Source organism: Trichoplusia ni (assembly GCF_003590095.1).
Source record: "Trichoplusia ni isolate ovarian cell line Hi5 chromosome 9 unlocalized genomic scaffold, tn1 tig00003240_group8, whole genome shotgun sequence".
Classification (NCBI taxonomy): Eukaryota; Metazoa; Arthropoda; class Insecta; order Lepidoptera; family Noctuidae; genus Trichoplusia; species Trichoplusia ni.
In genome coordinates this window covers 17,660-35,928 of record NW_020799671.1, presented here as the reverse complement: position 1 = coordinate 35,928, position 18,269 = coordinate 17,660, and the positions used below count along the sequence as shown (strand labels likewise).

The 18,269-nt window shown below is 39.8% G+C and overlaps 2 protein-coding genes across 3 annotated transcripts; one reads left to right on the top strand and one right to left on the bottom strand.

Moving 5' to 3' along the window:
* Positions 1-3,257: 3,257 nt before the first annotated feature.
* LOC113506314 (serine/threonine-protein kinase grp) lies at positions 3,258-9,494 on the bottom strand. The gene is made up of 6 exons (XM_026889153.1): positions 9,368-9,494; positions 8,740-8,831; positions 6,680-7,093; positions 5,980-6,131; positions 5,586-5,774; positions 3,258-3,688 (listed from the first exon to the last, which is right to left on the bottom strand). The coding sequence occupies exons 1-6, from the start codon at positions 9,368-9,370 to the stop codon at positions 3,258-3,260; spliced, it is 1,281 nt and encodes a 426-aa protein (XP_026744954.1). The 5' UTR covers positions 9,371-9,494.
* Positions 9,495-10,505: 1,011 nt separating this feature from the next.
* On the top strand, positions 10,506-15,460 carry LOC113506308 (myosin-2 essential light chain). Of its 2 annotated transcripts, XM_026889148.1 has the most exons (5): positions 10,506-10,682; positions 10,751-10,778; positions 11,234-11,415; positions 12,412-12,558; positions 15,125-15,460. In XM_026889148.1, exons 1-5 carry the CDS (start codon positions 10,680-10,682, stop codon positions 15,206-15,208), a joined length of 444 nt encoding a protein of 147 aa, XP_026744949.1. In that variant the 5' UTR covers positions 10,506-10,679; the 3' UTR covers positions 15,209-15,460. The 2 variants fall into 2 exon arrangements, with proteins under 2 accessions (XP_026744949.1, XP_026744948.1); XM_026889147.1 differs by lacking the exons at positions 10,506-10,682; positions 10,751-10,778 and adding an exon at positions 11,035-11,147.
* Positions 15,461-18,269: the final 2,809 nt, after the last annotated feature.

The following is an 18,269-nucleotide window of genomic DNA, read 5'->3' as shown; positions in this document are numbered from 1 at the left end:
GATAAAAATAGAGATAGTATTTACCTTCCTATGCAGATTCGAAAAGTTTTTTGTTTTTTTTTTAAGTAAACTTGTCACAATTATCTTCAAAAAACTCAGCGTGCACGTGTATTTATATAAAGATTTTGAGGACATGGTGCTTTTGAGCGCGTCAGTCAATGGTTTAAGATTATCTAGGTACATGTGAACAATACGCAGTAGAACATGGCCGAGATGATGTCAAGATGATGTCCAAATATCATCTTGACGTGCCGCCAATTCGTCTTAACGGGGTTCCTCTTGAGAGAGTAGAACAGTTTAAATACCTTGGCCAGTGCTTACCACTGATCTCAAAGGTAATGCAGATATTGGATCCTTCGAGCTCTTGTTGTCGTCGGCGTACCTGCTGTATTAGAACCTTATGGTTTGGTACGCGATGATAGACGACAGACCGGACGGTATGTCTTTGTTCCTTGGAAGATGGGTAGGCCTTTAGTGTGCGACGCCACTTGTGTCGATACTCTTGCGCCATCTCACCTTCCCGGTTCTTCGAGCTGCGCTGGCTCTGCTGCCGCGGCTGCTGAAAACCTCAAACGGCGCAAATATGGTAATCTAGTTGGTATTTACTTCTTTGAGCCGTATGGGGTTGAAACTTTTGGGCCGTGTGGGCCGAGTGCCAAAACGCTTTTTAAAGACCTAGCAAAGCGACCTTGTGCGGGCTGCATCTTTGGCCGCTAGTGTCTTGGCTAGCCCCAACAGAGTTCAGAAAATGATCGGTGATAGTTTTTCATACGTTTGTTGAAGGTCTATGCATGAGATAGGATAAGTGAGGCTCTCGATTCTCAAAGGATATGAAAGGAAATAACTATTTTATCTTTCCGTTAAGGTTCGTTCGTTAGGTTCCGGTAAGGAACATTGTCGGGGATTAAATCCGCGTATACTGGTAATCACGTGACAGGTACTTCAAAATTGTTTTTTTTTTTTTTAATTTTTGAGATGTTGTTTTTACTTAATTGGTACAAATCTTGTGTAATTGACCTTTTCCGATCTCTTGCTTTTATCACAGACGGATAGTTTAAAAATCAACGTTCACAATTATTTATCCATTTTATCTCTATTATCAACTTATATCAAATAACTTAAAACCATCAACCAATCTACAAAACAAAATATTTTCTTATATTTAATAAGAAAATAAAACAAAAGAGCATCGAAAAACATTGTGCGTCTTTCTTTCCGGTATGTACGGCTTTGTCAGGAAGCGACACATTTTTCTTTATCGGCTCAGTAGAAATTCATGGGATTTGCTTCGCCTTGCCACGATTTCCAGTATGTCAACCCAATGTGCATCTCTTCCCCACCACTGGTTCTACATTTTCATCTCCAATCCTCTGACTCCAAACTATGTTATTTCGGTCTCTGCCTCCTTGAGTCATGTTAAAGAGCGTGTATCATAAGAATAAAGATTACCATAAACGCGAAGCAATTCTCGAACAGTTTTTTGGGCGTCCAGTTTCAAAAGTGGAAATTCCACAACCAAATGGAATTTTCACAGGACACGTGTCTCATAAGACGGTAAACCACATTTTTGATTTAGTTAAATTTCTATAAAAAATTAAAAAATATATTTCGATGACTCGATTTAACGTATTATTTGAAATTTTACAAATGAGAACGATTTCATTACATATTAAGATCAATAAGATCCGATTATTTTCATTTAATGTAGAACAAGCAGCTTTACGAGGACGAAGCGGATCGGGATGATTTACGTACGGTCGGTAGATCTGGACGCAAGTATTGACGAACATGGTAATGACGTGGAAGGTAACCAATTCAACTCAAGCCTTACATATTTCCTCCATTATATTTATAATATATAATATAATATATCCTGGGGCAACTCACACACCGTTATCTGATCCCAAGCTAAGCAGAGCCTGTGTTATGGTAACCAGACAACTGATAAACTTTTACATATTCCTAAATACATACATATTATAGATAAATTACACCCAGACACCAGAACAAATGATCATGCTCATCACACAACATTTGTCCTAGGCGGGAATCGAACCCACGACTTCCGGTATAGCAGTCAGGGTCACTAACCACTAGACCAACGTGCCCGTCAAAATGTATTGAAGAGTTGTATTAAAGTTTGCAATTTATAATGATACCTCTTCTCCCTTCCCAGCTATGTGTCTATATGTTTCCTAATTATTCTTCTCCACTTCGCTCTATCCCCGACGTCGTTCTCAGAAAACTGGCACTCCTTCATGTCCTTCAATACTACATCCGTACATCTTGGGGTGTCCTCTAGACCTTCGACCGGGGGTGGAAAGTTGCAGCGCCATATTAAATAGCTAAAAAAAAATCCCACGTAATCTGATGGTCACCTCTTTACGTGGCCATACCAGCGTAGCCGGCTCTCCTGCATCTTATCTGCGACAACGTGTACACCTAGACTGCCTCGTACCTATTCATTACGAATTCGATCAAGCCTAGTGATGCCGTACATCCACCTCAGCAACTTGGATGGTAAGCGCCTTTTGGTTACATCCTCTGTCTTGCTGCCATACCTAAGGACTGGTATGATTGTCTTATAAATAAAAAAATATATTTATAGAGTACAACTTCAGTCAACTCAATAAACAAATTATTATACACAGTACTACATGAAGGATATATTTTATTTATTATGAATATTATTAGTTTGCCTTTGTAGTGTTGTGTAGGAGAACACACTATGCCACTCATTTTGGGTCTAAAATGGGTTCTGAATCGATTTTCGCGGCGTTTAGCCTTTAGTGAGGGGAAATCTCGCGTTTGTCGCTCATCCAACTGCAACTTTCAGAGCGAGTTAAAACAGTGTTTTTTAGAAGACTACTCAATATTATGAGTATGCATGATCTGAGATTGAGTGCTTAATTATTAGTTTTATAAAGATAAATTATAAATAAAGTTTATTGAAAATAGTTGTTTATTGATACACTTAAGCTAATCAAAATCACACATAACAATCACTGTCGCGTTTATAATTACGTAACTATAGATCAGACTTGATGAAAAAAGTATATTTTGAGCAGATCACGGTAAATCTATTGGAAACCCTGCTTATATACCGGCGAAGTGAAGACATTTCCTAGTAATCGTCAATATCACAGAAAGAGGAAATGTGTGACGAAAAACGTCAGACGCGTCAGACGCGCTAGAAGAATTATGGCATAGGTCGAGACGTTCCGGCCGGCGGGTCGGCCAACAGCGGCCGCAGGTCGTCACGCAGCTCGGCATAGCGACGCAAGAATTGAAGCCCGCAGCCGCGGGAGCGCCGGAACTCCAGCAGCGTGCGCGCCTCCGAGTCGCCGGGCGCCGCGGCCGCCTGCACGGCCCAGGCCCGCAGCGCCAGCTCGCCGCTCTCCACGCGCAGCACGCTGGCGCCCAGCCGCCGCCAGCCCAGGCCGCGCCAGCGCCGCAGCCAGCGCCGCCAGCGCGGCCGCCGGCTCGCCGCGCAGCCACAGGCGCGTGCGGCGCCGGCCCAGCGGCAGCGCGCCGGGCTCGGGCGGCGGCAGGTCGTCGGGCTGCGCGGGCTGCGAGTAGCAGATGAGCGCGTCCATGTCGGCGGCGGAGAGCTCGGCGGCACCCTCGCCGGCCGCCGCGCCGTCCTCACCGCCCGCCGGCTGCGACCGCCACGCGCGCGTCTCGCCCTCTGTCGATGGGAACGGTTGGGGAAATTTTCTCTCGTTGAAGTTACCGGCTTGACCTCGCCAACCGGTAATTGATAAATAACATGAAAAAGTTTACTAACTCTCGGTTTAAAATACAAGTGAATATAAGGAAAAATTCAGTTGAATAATTATTATCCTAAACAATGGGCTTTTTCAATTAGCTTTTACGAAATCTTAAGAATCGCCCAATTAGAAAAGAATTGAAACTCTCAACTATATTGTTTCCAATTCCATAAAACTGACAGAAAAATGGTGGCAACTCTTTAATGTGCGAGTGGTAATTTGTATTCGAATGCTAATAACAAAAACGAGCATTATATAAAAATATGCCCTTCAAATTTAACCTGCCAAGATTTCCTCTTTAAATGGACAAAGTAAGAAATATGAAGCAACGTGTGCGCTGCGCTGCTTGCTGAATGCTTTCTTATAGAATTTTATTTACTTGAATAGTCATTTACTGAGCGGGTCATGAACTTGAATTTGAACATGAATATTTTTTAATTACAAGTTCATTTAACACCACACAGACATTTTTTTTCTATAGCAATAACCCTTCACAGTACTCCGAATTTCGGAGAAAGAAAGGTTATTTTACACGATTTTAATTTAAAAAATCCAAATACCCACGTTCTTAAATGTCACTTCAAATTTTATCAAAAACGGTCCAGCCTTTTAAATAGTAGTAAATTGCATCGTCATTAAGTTTGAAGCTACCATGAAAATTTCAGCCTGCTAGCTTATCGGGAAGTGAAAACGTTTGTATACGACGTTTACTGGTGTTGCCCAACTTGCTGCGTATCGTGGCGGTATATAGGAATGTGTGACTATAAGAGATATAAAATATTGGACAGGGCGTTAGGTAGTAGTTGTTTGTTTTTCATTTTCATTTTTGTGTTGTGTTGTCGCTGAGCGACGAAGTTCTTAAATAAAGTAAAACTATTAGAAACGCGAAATCCTACCAATATTAAAAACGCAAAATATATGGCTGTTTATTTCTCTCACGCAAAAAACACTGAACGGATCTACAGGACACTTGGTAACCAGATAGTTTATAACAAGGATTAACAGCGCAGGTCAGTTTTTATGTTCCCGGAGATTATTCTCGAATTGAAGCAGCGGACCCGGGGGCAACAGCTAGTAATTATCGTGTATAAAAAAGCAAGATGCAGGTAGTAAAATAAATTATGACAAGCTACTCGTTACAATTAAAAAGATTGTGTATTAAGCCTTCACTATAATAACGGCATATGGTTATTCATAGATTAAACTAAGATTATCTCGAATCATTTTTACATATTTCGAATGCGTTTTAATTTACATATTCGATCTTCCATCTGTCTTTCTCTTAATGCCCCCTAGTTTACCTACAAGCAGCATTTAATTAAATTTTTTATAGCCCTCTAGACGAGTTACCATTAGAAAAAAAAAAACAAAAATTTTATAAACAGGAAAATTTAAGCTTCACCGACAGAACAACACGTTTACCATGGATTCTATATGTGAAACTTGAATTATTTATTCTTAACTAATAAATAACTTAAAGTATAACAGTTATGTACTTCACTATATAATTTGATAATTTGGTAATGTTTAAGATTAAGTAGGTACACAAACGTAAATTACATTGCACATACAAGACAAAATTAAGTTTGAAGACGAAGGCCAGTCACGAAGCCGGAGCGTAGACAGTGCTTCGACGCGGTGCTTTGGTAATCTAGCTTTATGAGCATTGCACACGTCACGGAGCTAAATCGCCAAAGAGCCGCGGCGAGCCTCCCGCAGGCGAAGCGTCGGCGGCGCGCCGTGATGAGGCACGAGGCGGCTCCGAGAGCGGCCACTCAGAGTCACCTAGTACCTGACCCGGTACGCCGCACTCACCGCGCAGCCACGCCGACGCCAGCAGCGCGTCCGCGCCCGGCCGCCGCGCCGCGTCCGCGCGCAGCAGCCGCGCCAGCAGCGCGCGAGCGCCCGCGCCCGCCCGCCGCCACGGCCCGGGCGCCGCCGGCCCCGCCGCCAGCCAGCCCGCGTAGCGCGCGTCCTCCGCCGCGGCCCGCTCCCACGGCAACTCTAGCACAGACACGACTTCAGTGAGGACGCGCTCCACTGCGCGCGACGACGCGGCTTACCGAGCGAAGACGGCGGCATCCGCTGCGGACGCCGCGACTCGTAACTTCGGTACCATAACTTTAGGGTCTGCGAACACGCCTACAGCTAGGATACCAAAGAGACGAGCCGCGACTCGAGGTGGCTCCGGCGACACTGCGACACTCACCGCCGGCCAGCATGGCGAGCAGCACGAGCGCGGCGGCCCACAGGTCGGCGGGCGCGGCGCGGTACGGGCGCGCGGCGGCCGCCAGCACCTCGGGCGCGGCGTACGGCACGGTGCCGCACACGCGCGACAGCAGGCGCTCGCGCGACCCGTGCCTGCAACACCCAGCCCACACCTCACGCACCCGCCGGGGAACCATTGTCCCAGTGGCGCCCCGAAACAAGGGCCAACATTGTCCGAATAAACGCAAACATCATCTCCGAAGTCTAGTCTGACTTGTTACCGATTGATTTGTCTAATGTTTTTTCTTATTATTATTAATAGTACAGTGCATGTTGTGCAGTGCAACACCGAGCATCGGAGAGACAAATTCGAAGAAGCCTAAATACATTCATGTTAAGAAGCTAGAAATATACTTCATATTTAAATATTTGGCGCAAAATAGTTTCCAAATAATCGAGTTTTAACTGATAATGTCAGTTTATTAAATTATGTCATTGTTTGTGACTTGGTCAAATGCGATTTCTATTGCAGGTGGTTTGGTTTAAGTTATCTCAAACAGCTGAGTCATTTTTCCGACTCTGTGTTGAGGGGTTAACAACCCCGTGTCATATTTTTACGAACTTGTAGTGTTTACATTTCGCTAGCGCTAATCTAAGCCGACCTTCCTACAATCTAATAAATACCTCTTAATAAACCTCACCTGAAGAGAGTCGCCATGCCGAAGTCAGAGATCTTTAGGTTGTCATGGTCGTCCAGCAGCAGATTTTCAGGCTTGATGTCGCGGTGCGCCACTCCGCGGCCGTGCAGGTACTGCAGGCCGCTCAGCAGTTGGCGCCAGTAGCGGCGCGCCTCGTCCTCGCGCATGCCCACGTCGGGCTCGATGCGGTCGAACAGCTCCCCGCCCGGCGCGTACTCCAGGAACATGTAGTGCAGGCCCTGGTGCGTGCGCTCGCCCAGACAGCGCAGCACGTGGCGGTGGCGCAGCGCGCGGTGCAGCGCGGCCTCGCGCGCGGCGTCGGCGGCGCGCCCCGCCCCGCCCGCGCCCGCCTCCCCGCCGCGGACCACCTTCAGCGCCACGGCGGCGCCGCTGCGGGCGTGCACCAGCAGCCGCACTCTGCGCGACACATCGACACTGTAGTGCACCGACGGCGACGTCCAGTCGGACCAGGTCGCTACATTTTCATTGTTTGAGATTACAAGTACAATCAATTTTACATCATTTATTCGGTGTACGAACAAGGTGTGCGCCGAAAACACAAGGTTATCATAGAACAACAAGCGGCGGAGGCGGCCCGGCGACGGCACTGACCGCGCGAGGTGGATAAACTTTCAAGGATGCGCCTAGCCGCCGTAGCTCGTACAAAACGACTAGGTTTTTTTCTCACAAATTGCAGTGCCGATCTAGTTCCGCGTTAGCCTAAAAACTTCGACCGATTTTGTAACCTAAAATGAATATTATTTATCTGCAGACTGGCACTTCTAATAGAATGTTGATTAAGAGTATTTCTGAGTCATTAATTCATAAATGTATAGAAACATTCATTTATATTATTTGAACTTAACAATTTTTTTATTGGTTATTTTTTACTTGAACTAACTCGAAGCAAATGAGAGTTTATTCGTAAGTTTGTTATTTCTAAACACTTAAACCACAATACCAATACAAAAAAAAATCAGCAAGTAACATATTTGTGTGTTTTACTCAAGAAATCCCAAGCATACCACAGCAGGACGCGGCTACTACTTAACATCTATTAATTAATGTAATTTATTTACATTTAAAAATATAATACTTTTTATTGGTGCTGGGGTTTCAGGAAGTCTACACAACTATTTCAATTAGTTCTAGCTACACTATGCTTATGCTTCATTAATGTCCCAAATTAGGCCATGTTATTGTTAAAATAGTTGAATTAATATAAATGGCATTTAATAAAATTCTAAGTGATTTTATGTACATACTTATTGACTAAAAACCATACTTCAATTGTCTACAGTTTCTTAGAAAATACACTAATAGCAAGTTATTGATGGCATTATTTTGTGTTAGATTCAAGAATTTAAGTAAAGCCCATACAATTATATTTACCGAAAATTAGTGATAATAATAATTAACAACATTGTATTTGTGTTTCTAAATCATCTTCAAAATAATGTTAACTACCAGTTTTGTAATGAGCTAGATCGTACCTAATTTAATTATAGATATCTTCATTAAATTGCATCTTGTATACACCAGAATCTATTATGTGGAATTTTAAAAATATGTTAGCGTTTGTGAGGTAAAACAGATGTTTTTTTTTTCAAATTAAACTATTGCCCACAGCTAGTTAGTCGAAAGGCGTATTGTTGTTCTTGAGAAAGAACACATCATTTATCATTCTTGTGTCAAGAAACATTTATTTCTGTTCTGCCTTCTTACAACTATGCACAAAATGTAACTAGAATATAGATTGTTTATTTTAATTACCATATTATTTCAAAAAATTTAGAACCTTTAAATAACACTTCTGTAGCTACAACTTAATGTATTATGCACTTTGAGCAATGTTGTTACTTTTATCACACCATTAATGTTTTTTTTTTTCAGTACGGTACTGATTTTTTGTAAAAAGAGACCTGAAGAAAATATTTCACATAAAACGGTAATTATTACGGCTTACCGGCACTTACAATTTATAAAATGGAAACACGAAGGTCGAAATCTTATAAAACATAACCATTGGAATTAACGTCCTTAAAATGATAAAAGTAACTTACTCTCCATATGCACCTTCCCCCAACACCTGGGCAACCAGCCAGCCTTCGACGAACTCAGCGCCCGCAGCCATCGCCCCGCCTCGCACTGTCACCTGTAATATCAGCGCACTGTGAGCTGTCAGCCAGCTATTGACCACGGCCGCCCCGCGACCAGAATCGCGCCCAATAACCACTGTATTATGTTATTGTTACTACACCAGTGACGCTTACACTTAAAACTGGTTAAGTCTATGTTGCCGCCACACGACCACGCCGCCGGGTCGAGGTGGTATTATATCTACACATTGATTTAATATACCTATAAGCAAAATATGGATTCCAGTATAACTATCTAAAATAATAATAGAATTTAATGTTGATAATTCCCAGGATTCACACCAATCTGTCGATAAAAGCACTCTAAATGGCGGAAGGCACGTGGAGATGAGTGAACAAAGCGAAAGCCGAACGGCGCCGTCGTCTGTCTGTCGAACGTCGCTACACAATGCGATAACGGTAATCGCTTACCAAAAATTGCAAAAAATTGCAGTATTTTTAAAAACTAAAAACTATTTCAATAGGGTTAAAAAACGATAAATATCTATTAAAGTACTAACCAGTTACGGATATCAAGATCAATGGAACACACCATTTTGCCATTTTCTTTTCTTCAACACCCGCCCGTAGCGCCCGTTCACCAATCGCCATTCGCTTGCTGATTCGCTGTTCGTCGCCGAGCTTGTCATAGACTATTCGCAACATTCGACCAGAGATTATAGTCTTGAAGCAAAAAAATAATATTTCGTTACGTTACGTACAAAAATAACAACATTAAAATGTGAATTTTACCTACGGGGAAGTTTACAGAAATAATTAAATTATTATTAGAGTAAGTATTCAAATAATGTAAGTTAACTAAAATTTTTAATGATAAAGCATTTAGGACAATTCTTTAATTATTTTTTTATCATAGTATAAAACACTTTGTGTTACCGTATAGGTCAAGTTTCAAGTCACATCAACTTTTTTATTAATTCAATACAAACTGAAAATAATAAAATGTTTCTTCGGGTTTTTAAATTTCGCGCCATTACATTGCCCTGTGGTCAAAACATCACATAACCATACAAAACGCAGAATTCGCATAATAATAGCATTTTAAACGTTGATTTAAGACCGGAATTTGTTTCATAATTTACAGTCACAGTATTATCTTGTTATAATCGCTGAATCTTTGACTGTGGCAGTATGCTCATGTTCTGTATGAAATAATTATAATGCAAAGTAATGCAAAAAAGGGCTTCGTCAGTGATGTTGCTTTGTAAAATTCACAAATTAACTATGTCAGGCTGCTGAATGTTGCCAATCTTGGTACTAAAGAAGCGCGCCGTAATATTACCAAATATATTACGTCATGACGTCGCGTTGACGTCGGTGCTGACTTATCTAAATGACAACACAAGCGTTAATTTAATAACATCAACAGCTATTTTCTAGAATATAATTATTAATTTTATTAATTATCATAGCACAAAATTTCGATGACGATGAAATGTAGATTCTTGTTTACGCATATTGAGATGAATGAAATTAAATGGTTTCGGACAATTTTGTATCCAAGACAAAAATGTGACGTCAACCTTCTTTCTGATGCAATAATGTCATTTTATTTTGAATTGTATTGTATTTCATTCAATTTTATGTTTACGTTTTTTGGACATAATATCATGTATTTTTTTAACCCACAGTCTTTCAATTATTTTAGTTTATCAGTATTGCCAGGTTTTCGTATTTGCTTTTGAACTTGAGTGTTGTATTACCAAGTTAGAGCAAAAATTTGTCATTGAATTGTTTTGTTGATAAAACCTGACGAGTGACTACTTGTGACTCATATTCGATAAGTGTATTCATTTTGTTCAATATCGTCTGTTAAAAAGGAAAAATTGAGAAGTGCCCAAAAAATGGTAATTGAGAAAAAAAGCAAATTATTTAGTTTCTTGTTATTTGTGTATAAATATTCAATTTGTTGCAGGCTGGATATTCAGAGGATCAACTAGCTGGTGAGTTGTCATTTTTTCTGATATTTTCCTACTAGTTGGCTGCCACGCAAGAAAACATACTTTGAACAAGGACAGAAAAGTAAAGCCGTGCATTACTTGAGCAACTGCTTATAGCATCGGGCGGGGAGCCGTGTGGCGCATAATCCGTGACTCATGCCTTGTCAATCAACGTCTTAACCGAAAGCGGTGGCTGTTACATGCGCCCTAGTTTCCTTATATGGTTAGTATTTTAAAGTGATCCAGGTGTGTGTGTCTGGGCCGGCGACCTCGCTGCGAGTAAGGCGTGGGGCCAGTGCGTTGCCACACGCCCTGTCCGCAACATGTTCATGTACGAGCCACCAACTAAACTTAAACTTACTTCTGTCGAAGGTACCGCATCTAGCCCTAAAGCTGTCTTCATTATGCGACCTTATTATGACTATATAAAAATACAAAACAAACTTTTTTTCTTGCAGAATTCCAGGAAGCTTTCCAGCTGTTTGACTCTCGTGGAGATGGCAAAATTCATGTAGCACAGATTGGAGATGCTCTGCGTGCACTTGGCCAGAATCCCACGGAATCAGATGTGAAGAAATGTACTCTTCACTTGAAGCCAGACGAAAGAATATCTTTTGAGGTGTTTCTTCCTATTTACCAGGTAAACTGTTTCACTGCCTTAAAGAGGAAAATAAACATAGAAATTTTGAAGTAAGAAATATATTATTGGATATTTGTGTTTGACAGTAACATTAACATTACACAGTGGCTTGATATTATACTTGTCAAAACTCTTAGTTAATAATAACAAAAACTTGTCTGTTTCTTCATCTTGACTACATGAAGAAATCTTCACAAATTTGTGACCTGCCACGGCTGCCACTGTTGCATTTATTTCATAGTTGTTGAATAAGACATAAGTTTTAAAATGAGTCATCAGAATCATGAAAGAAACTGCTGCTATCATAAAACTCATTAGAAAAAAAATTTATAGTTTTAAGTGTCCCTTCTGGTCTGTAGTAAATTTTATGTCATAATAAATTATAGAAAATGAAATTTTATCAAAAAGCATCCCTCAAACTGGTGGCCTGTAATATGTTGGTATCATGCTTTACAGTTTTCATCAAACATAAATTAATTATTATGATTACCTGTTACTTACCAACTTTTACCATTTTAAAGTGTACCATGAGAAAGCAGTTTTTATGAAAACTGTATTCCTCATCATCCTCCCACAACCAAGTTTAGTGTATTTTAAAATGTATTACATAGAAAAGAAATAACCTTTTCTTATTATGACTCACATTTGTAGCTTTACTAAAATATGCTGCATTGTTTTCATTCAAATGGTTGCCGTGCATATAATATATTTCTGGAAACTAAAAAAATATATAATCTATTGAATTTGTGATGCTTAAAACCAGTTTAAAGCATCACAAATTAAAAAATATTATAAACCTCTGGGGGCATTGGGGTTTTAAAATTTATAAATAATAATTTTTAAACTGCTTTTAAGCACACTTGATTTATTGCACAACTAGGTGCTGTGCTATCAGGGATCGGCGGCATTCATGGTGCCTCCTATGGTCTGTTTACTCCCCTGTTGCATACAAAGCCAACTTATTATGATATGCATTGACTATGTGCTGTTTGGCAGGCTATCTCCAAAGCGCGCAGTGGTGACACAGCCAACGACTTCATCGAGGGCTTGCGGCACTTCGACAAAGACGGCAATGGTTTCATCTCGTCGGCGGAGCTGCGCCACCTGCTGTCCACGCTCGGAGAGAAACTTAGTGATGATGAGGTAATATACTTAGGCCGACACTTCAAGCGAGACTTGTTAAATCGATTCTTGACTCTCATATATTTCAAAATCAAGATCAACAGTTTTTATTTGAAATAGGCCGTTTTAGAACACCACGCCACTTTTAGAACATTATAGTTATTAGTAGTGACTCTAGTTGCATGGTACCAAAGTGTCATTCTTATGCAGAAGAACCGGCAAGAAACTCCATAACTCTTTTTAAAATAAAATATTACAAAAAACAGCGTAAAAAGGCAAACCTTGTATCATATAGCAAAATGGTAAGGTTTTCAATATAATGTGACATGCAATCATAGAAGAGAAAACATTACAATGAAGCAAGTTTTGCTGAGGTTTAAACTGTTGATGCACAAAGCGTACTTTCCATCCCGGCAACTATTCCAGTCCGGCCACATTCAAATTGCGCCACTTCGTCTCTTCATTTTGCCGTGAAAGGACAAACAGATACATACGTGTATGTATGTTGCTCATTCCTTATAATTTGAATTAGTTTGGATTGTGATTGCCATATTCCATATTTTCAAACTGTTACAAAATTTTCTCATGGTATGTGGTTTACAGTATTACACTTCGTATTTTAATTGTTACCTCCTATTGTGAATGCCATATAGTTTTTCCTCTGGCAGCAGTAAGTGACACGCAAACTTTTCGTAGCCGATAACTTCGGCTTGCTGGCCGGGTACGCCCCGCCAAGCCTCAACCACTTCGGTCCTTCAGACCTCCTGCTCGTCATAGTGCGGGCCGCCCTAATCCTCCACGCTGATGCGATTATTTTAGACTAGCTGTTGCCCGCGACTTGGTCCCCGTGGGTAGAAGATATAAGTTATGATTTATGCCTGCCCTGTTTTTTTTCACATTTTCCGTTGTATCTTCGCTCCTATTAGTCGCAGCGTGATTATTTATAGCCTAAAGCCTTCCTCGATAAATGATCTATTCAACACAAAAAGATTTTTTCAATTTGGACCAGTAGTTCCTGAGATAAGCGCGTTCAAACAATCAAACAAACAAACAAACTCTTCAGCTTTAGGGGAAGGTGGGGTAAGACGGGGACCTTAAGGTATTTCATAAATAAAACCCATCTTTTTTAATTGCACAACGTAGGAACTTTTATTAATTAAATAATCAGTCTTTCTTCTTTTAATAACAATCAGTCAAAACAAAAAAAAATAAGTTCTTCTCATAAAAATATAAACTTTTAAAAAATAACTGAATCACCCCATCTTACCCCACCTATAGGGTAAGATGGGGTATACCCCTGGGGTAAGATGGGGTATAGACTATTTAAGCGCCGTCATCTTCACAAACCGGGCAGATATGTTCAGCTTCGTCATCGCTGTCTTCCACTCCTGCACAGACACAATGCGCTCACTTGCCTCAAGTACGATAAGTGATACAAGTATGATAATCGGAATACAAGCCGCGACAGTATAGACATTCTGTATCTTCTTCTTCTGTGCCTTTTCGCTTTTTCGGTTTTTCAAGTTCTCTTTATTGTTATTTTTGTCATTTACTTTTTGTTTGTTACATGTGGTTTTAGTTTCTACCTATTTTAGTTTTCCTCTCATTCTTTTTTATATAGAAAAGCAGTAATAATAGCTGCTTTTCCCCTTCTTCGAACTTGTCTTGGTCTTTTTTCGGCGAATCGCGAATAAGGCATTAACTTTTTCGGGCTAACCAGATGGAATGCATCATTATCTATATAATCATTTACTGTTGCCTGCTTGAGACATGAGGTTGAAGCAGTTGGTGGAGGTGGAGAGTTTGCTAAATGATTTACGGCGGTGTAGCCATTTAAGCATCAGGAAATGACAACATTACTGTTTTTGGAACTGTACTATAAAAAAATAGTTAATGTTGAATGCAATCTCAATACAAACTGAATAACAACTCAGCGGATAAGATCGGGTACCTACCCCGTCTTGCCCCACATAAGTGTCCCATCTTTCCCAAACTGGACTTAAAAGTTGTATTGAATTTTTAGAGGTTATAAATCAAAAGAAACCGGCATGAATTAATGAGTTTACAATAGTAAAATAAATACAAATTAACAAAAAAAATATGTCACACATTATGTTTATCATACATTATAACAGTCATGCACTTTATATGCTTCAATAATTAGATAAAACCACTTCAAATTTTAAAAATGTACTTACCATGAAGAATCGTGCGCTCCTTCGAACAAACTTTTTGCGACTCTAACAAGTACTGATAAATACGACTAGATGGCGTCAAAATAACTTTTCAATTAATACTGTATTATATATTTTTGGAGGGTCCCCATCTTACCTCGCTACCCCGTCTTACCCCACCTTCCCATATATATTAGTATAGATTTTTGTTGAAATTGCTACTTTATCAAATTATATTCAGTAAAATGTCGTTTCAGTGTGGTTTCGATTTCAATCAAATAAAAATATGATAATTAGTTAAAAACAAAATGTCCCTACGAAATTTACATTGCTGTCTGCATGGGGTGATCTTCTATGTATGTTTTCCATATTAGGGTTCTGGTAGCTGGATCTCAGTGTGCCCCGTGTTGCAGGTCGAGCAGCTGCTGCAGGGCCAGGAGGACTCTCAGGGCAACATCAACTATGAGAACTTCGTGCACCTCATCATGCAGGGCTGAGCGCGATCCGCTATGTATCTATCACAATCATTAAGTAGTCATTAATCATCAAGCGTCACGAGGGGCGCCCGGGGGCCGCTCCTTCGCATTTACGGTGGCTGTACGCACCGCTCATTACACACGTAGACTTTTATGTCGAAACTTATGATTCCGTACATGTATTCCCGTTCTATGATATTCCAAAAAACTAATTATGTAATATTATACTATGTTTGTACAAAAATAAATAAACGTAATCTCTAACTTTTCATATTGAACCCTTATCATAATATCCATATCATAAATCGATCCGTGAAAGAAGTGTTCAGAAATCATAATAGTGTAAACAATAACAAAATACTGCAACATATTTATACATGTTTAGAAAGAAAAGACTACCAGGAATAAAAACTTTCGTAATAATATGTTCTGAAACGGAGGGCGGATATTGCTTTAATTGAGATGACAATATGCTTCGGTCTTTTGCAAATAATTGTTCATGTTTTCGGATATTGTAAGTATAAAAATATGTATAGAAATATGGCTGCCTTTTGATTCAATAGATTCGATTCACACTAGCTTCTAAATGCCACAATGCCCATCGGGACTGCCTGACGTGTTCTGGAACCAACCGGAGTCCTTAATCAGGTGACGCGGTACTAATACGCCTAAACAAAACATGTTTTGTTGAGATGGAATATTATTGTTTTAACAACAACAACAACATACAACCGACTTCAAACAAATCCTTGACAGCGATTTCGCGTATAATGATAAAATAATCGTCAAAATCGGTTCAACCATTCCGAAGTTTTGAGATAGCAAAAATAAAGAAAAAACAAGTCTAGACGAATTGATAACCTCTTCCTTCCTGAAGTCGGTTGAAAATGGTTGCAGTAGTAGTAATAAAACCGCTCAACAGGGAGTCGCTATTTTACTTCACTCAGTGTAAAAAAAACCAAATATTGACGAATCGAGAACTGGTTCGTGCCTGACTTCGTGGTTTATCAACCGAATCTGATGCTTCTTCGTTTTTGTTGGAAAGAAGATAGTTTAAAGGAATTACCATGTTAAGGAAGTCAGGTATTGATTATGGCAGACCAGAGCAATCGAGGGGAACTTTCAATAATCGTAGGGCGATCAGTGCGTTTTAAAGTTTTTTCATTAGGTATTTTAAATCACTATAATTGAATAATAGCCTGGAGTAGACTTGATGATGGAGCCGAGATACAGTCGAGGGAACTCCTCAACGGTTTACAGTACCTACCTGGTTTGAACTTAACTTTGTAGTACCCATCGTAGTAAGACTGTTGCATTTACTTGTAGTTTATTTACATCTAATTTTCTGGTTTTAGTTTGCGTTGTGAAGTCGTTTTTTTGTTAAACATTGTTTTATTTAATTCTATGTTGCGGAAAAGCTCCTTCGCGTTTTTAAGAAAATTCTTCTCTGTTGAAATACGGAAAAGAAGTCATTGGCATCAGTGCCGGGCAAGGTTGCCCACAAGGCTGGCGGAATTGGCACGTTGAATAGCAATGCTAATATAATCCTCTGTGCGAGTTTAAAGCCAGCTTTTGGGTCACTGGGCAGTGTCTAAAAGTCGCTTTGCAATTTATTTAAAAACCGTTTTGGCAAAAGTTTCCACACACGGACCACAAACGGCTATCAATATCATCTCTTGTTTGCAGTAGATTTCAGAATCGATGGTACTGCCTGGTGGTAACAGCTCATAATTAATAATGCCCTTCCAATCCCACCATATTCACAGCATCACCTTGTTGCGAGTTAGCCCGGGTTTCGCCACAGTGTGTGAAGCATGACCGGCTTTTGACCACGACGTTTTTCGCACGTTCTTGTCAGTTACCCAGTTATTTTCAAAGGCGCCAAAACTGTTCAGTGGTCTATTACCAGTTCTTCAGCTACGTCGTAAGTAGCCACATATTATAGCGATCTTGCTCCACTTTAAAAAAATGTTTATAGAAGGGCGAAGAAATGATACAAAAAATAATAATTTAAAAAACAAAAAACCCGCCTGCATGGATAACTACAATTAAAAATCAACTGAAAAGACTGAAACAAGATAAAAATTCAATGATAAGGATGAATAAACAGAATTGCAGTCGGAGGCATGAAATTAAGTGCTTCTATATGATAAATTATTATCTCATTGCGCGGGTTTTTTGTTTTTTATATTATTATTTTATTTATGTCTTTTTAGTTAAGAAAGATTACGTAACCAGATTATTTATTTATCGTTCCATTTAATATTAAAAATGCAAGTTATGTACATACTTAGAATCAGTGTTTAAAATCCTTCATTTTGATACCCCACTTCATACGCCTGGTAGATTTATTTTTATTTCCTCACATTATGGCTTCAAACAGTCGCTATATTGTTTTTTTTTTATATGTCACTACCTAAGAACACTCGGGCTATTAAGACAAATCTAACGATACCTCAAATGTGAAAATCCATTCAACGGTTCTAGAGATACAAGGTAATAAAGAATATTACGTACATACAAGATACGCGCTAATATAGCAAGAGCCCGTGAACCCCAGACCTTCGTTATTTTATAAAAGCTGAAAGTTTGTCAGCGCATACTCCCAACCCAGGTAAGAACGATGGACCATTATGAAGTTTGGGTTATAGTGGCTTAGGCAGGTAAACGGTACTAAAGGTGTGTAAAATACCGATCTAAATTCGTCAAATAATAAAGTGCGATTTTTTGATATTATCTTCAGAATATTATAAAAAAACCCCCTTTTTCATTGCCAGACACTTCACATCGTGGCAACCCCTTGCCAGACACCCTTAATGTTCATGAAATTATAGTTTAACTTACGTTATAGTATAAAAGCTGATTTTTATATATAATACTTGGGTAATAAGTAGATGATGTTTCGTCATTAGCCAGACATTTTTTATAGTTCCAACCCCTTGCCAGACAAGCATGTAGGGTAGCTGTAGGAGCGAGCGCGAGGCAGTATGTATATGAGTGAGTGCGAGTGAGATGGCGAGTTAAGTCTACCGCGATACCTCACTGCGCAGTTGTTATTTCTACTTTTTTTTTATTTATTTAT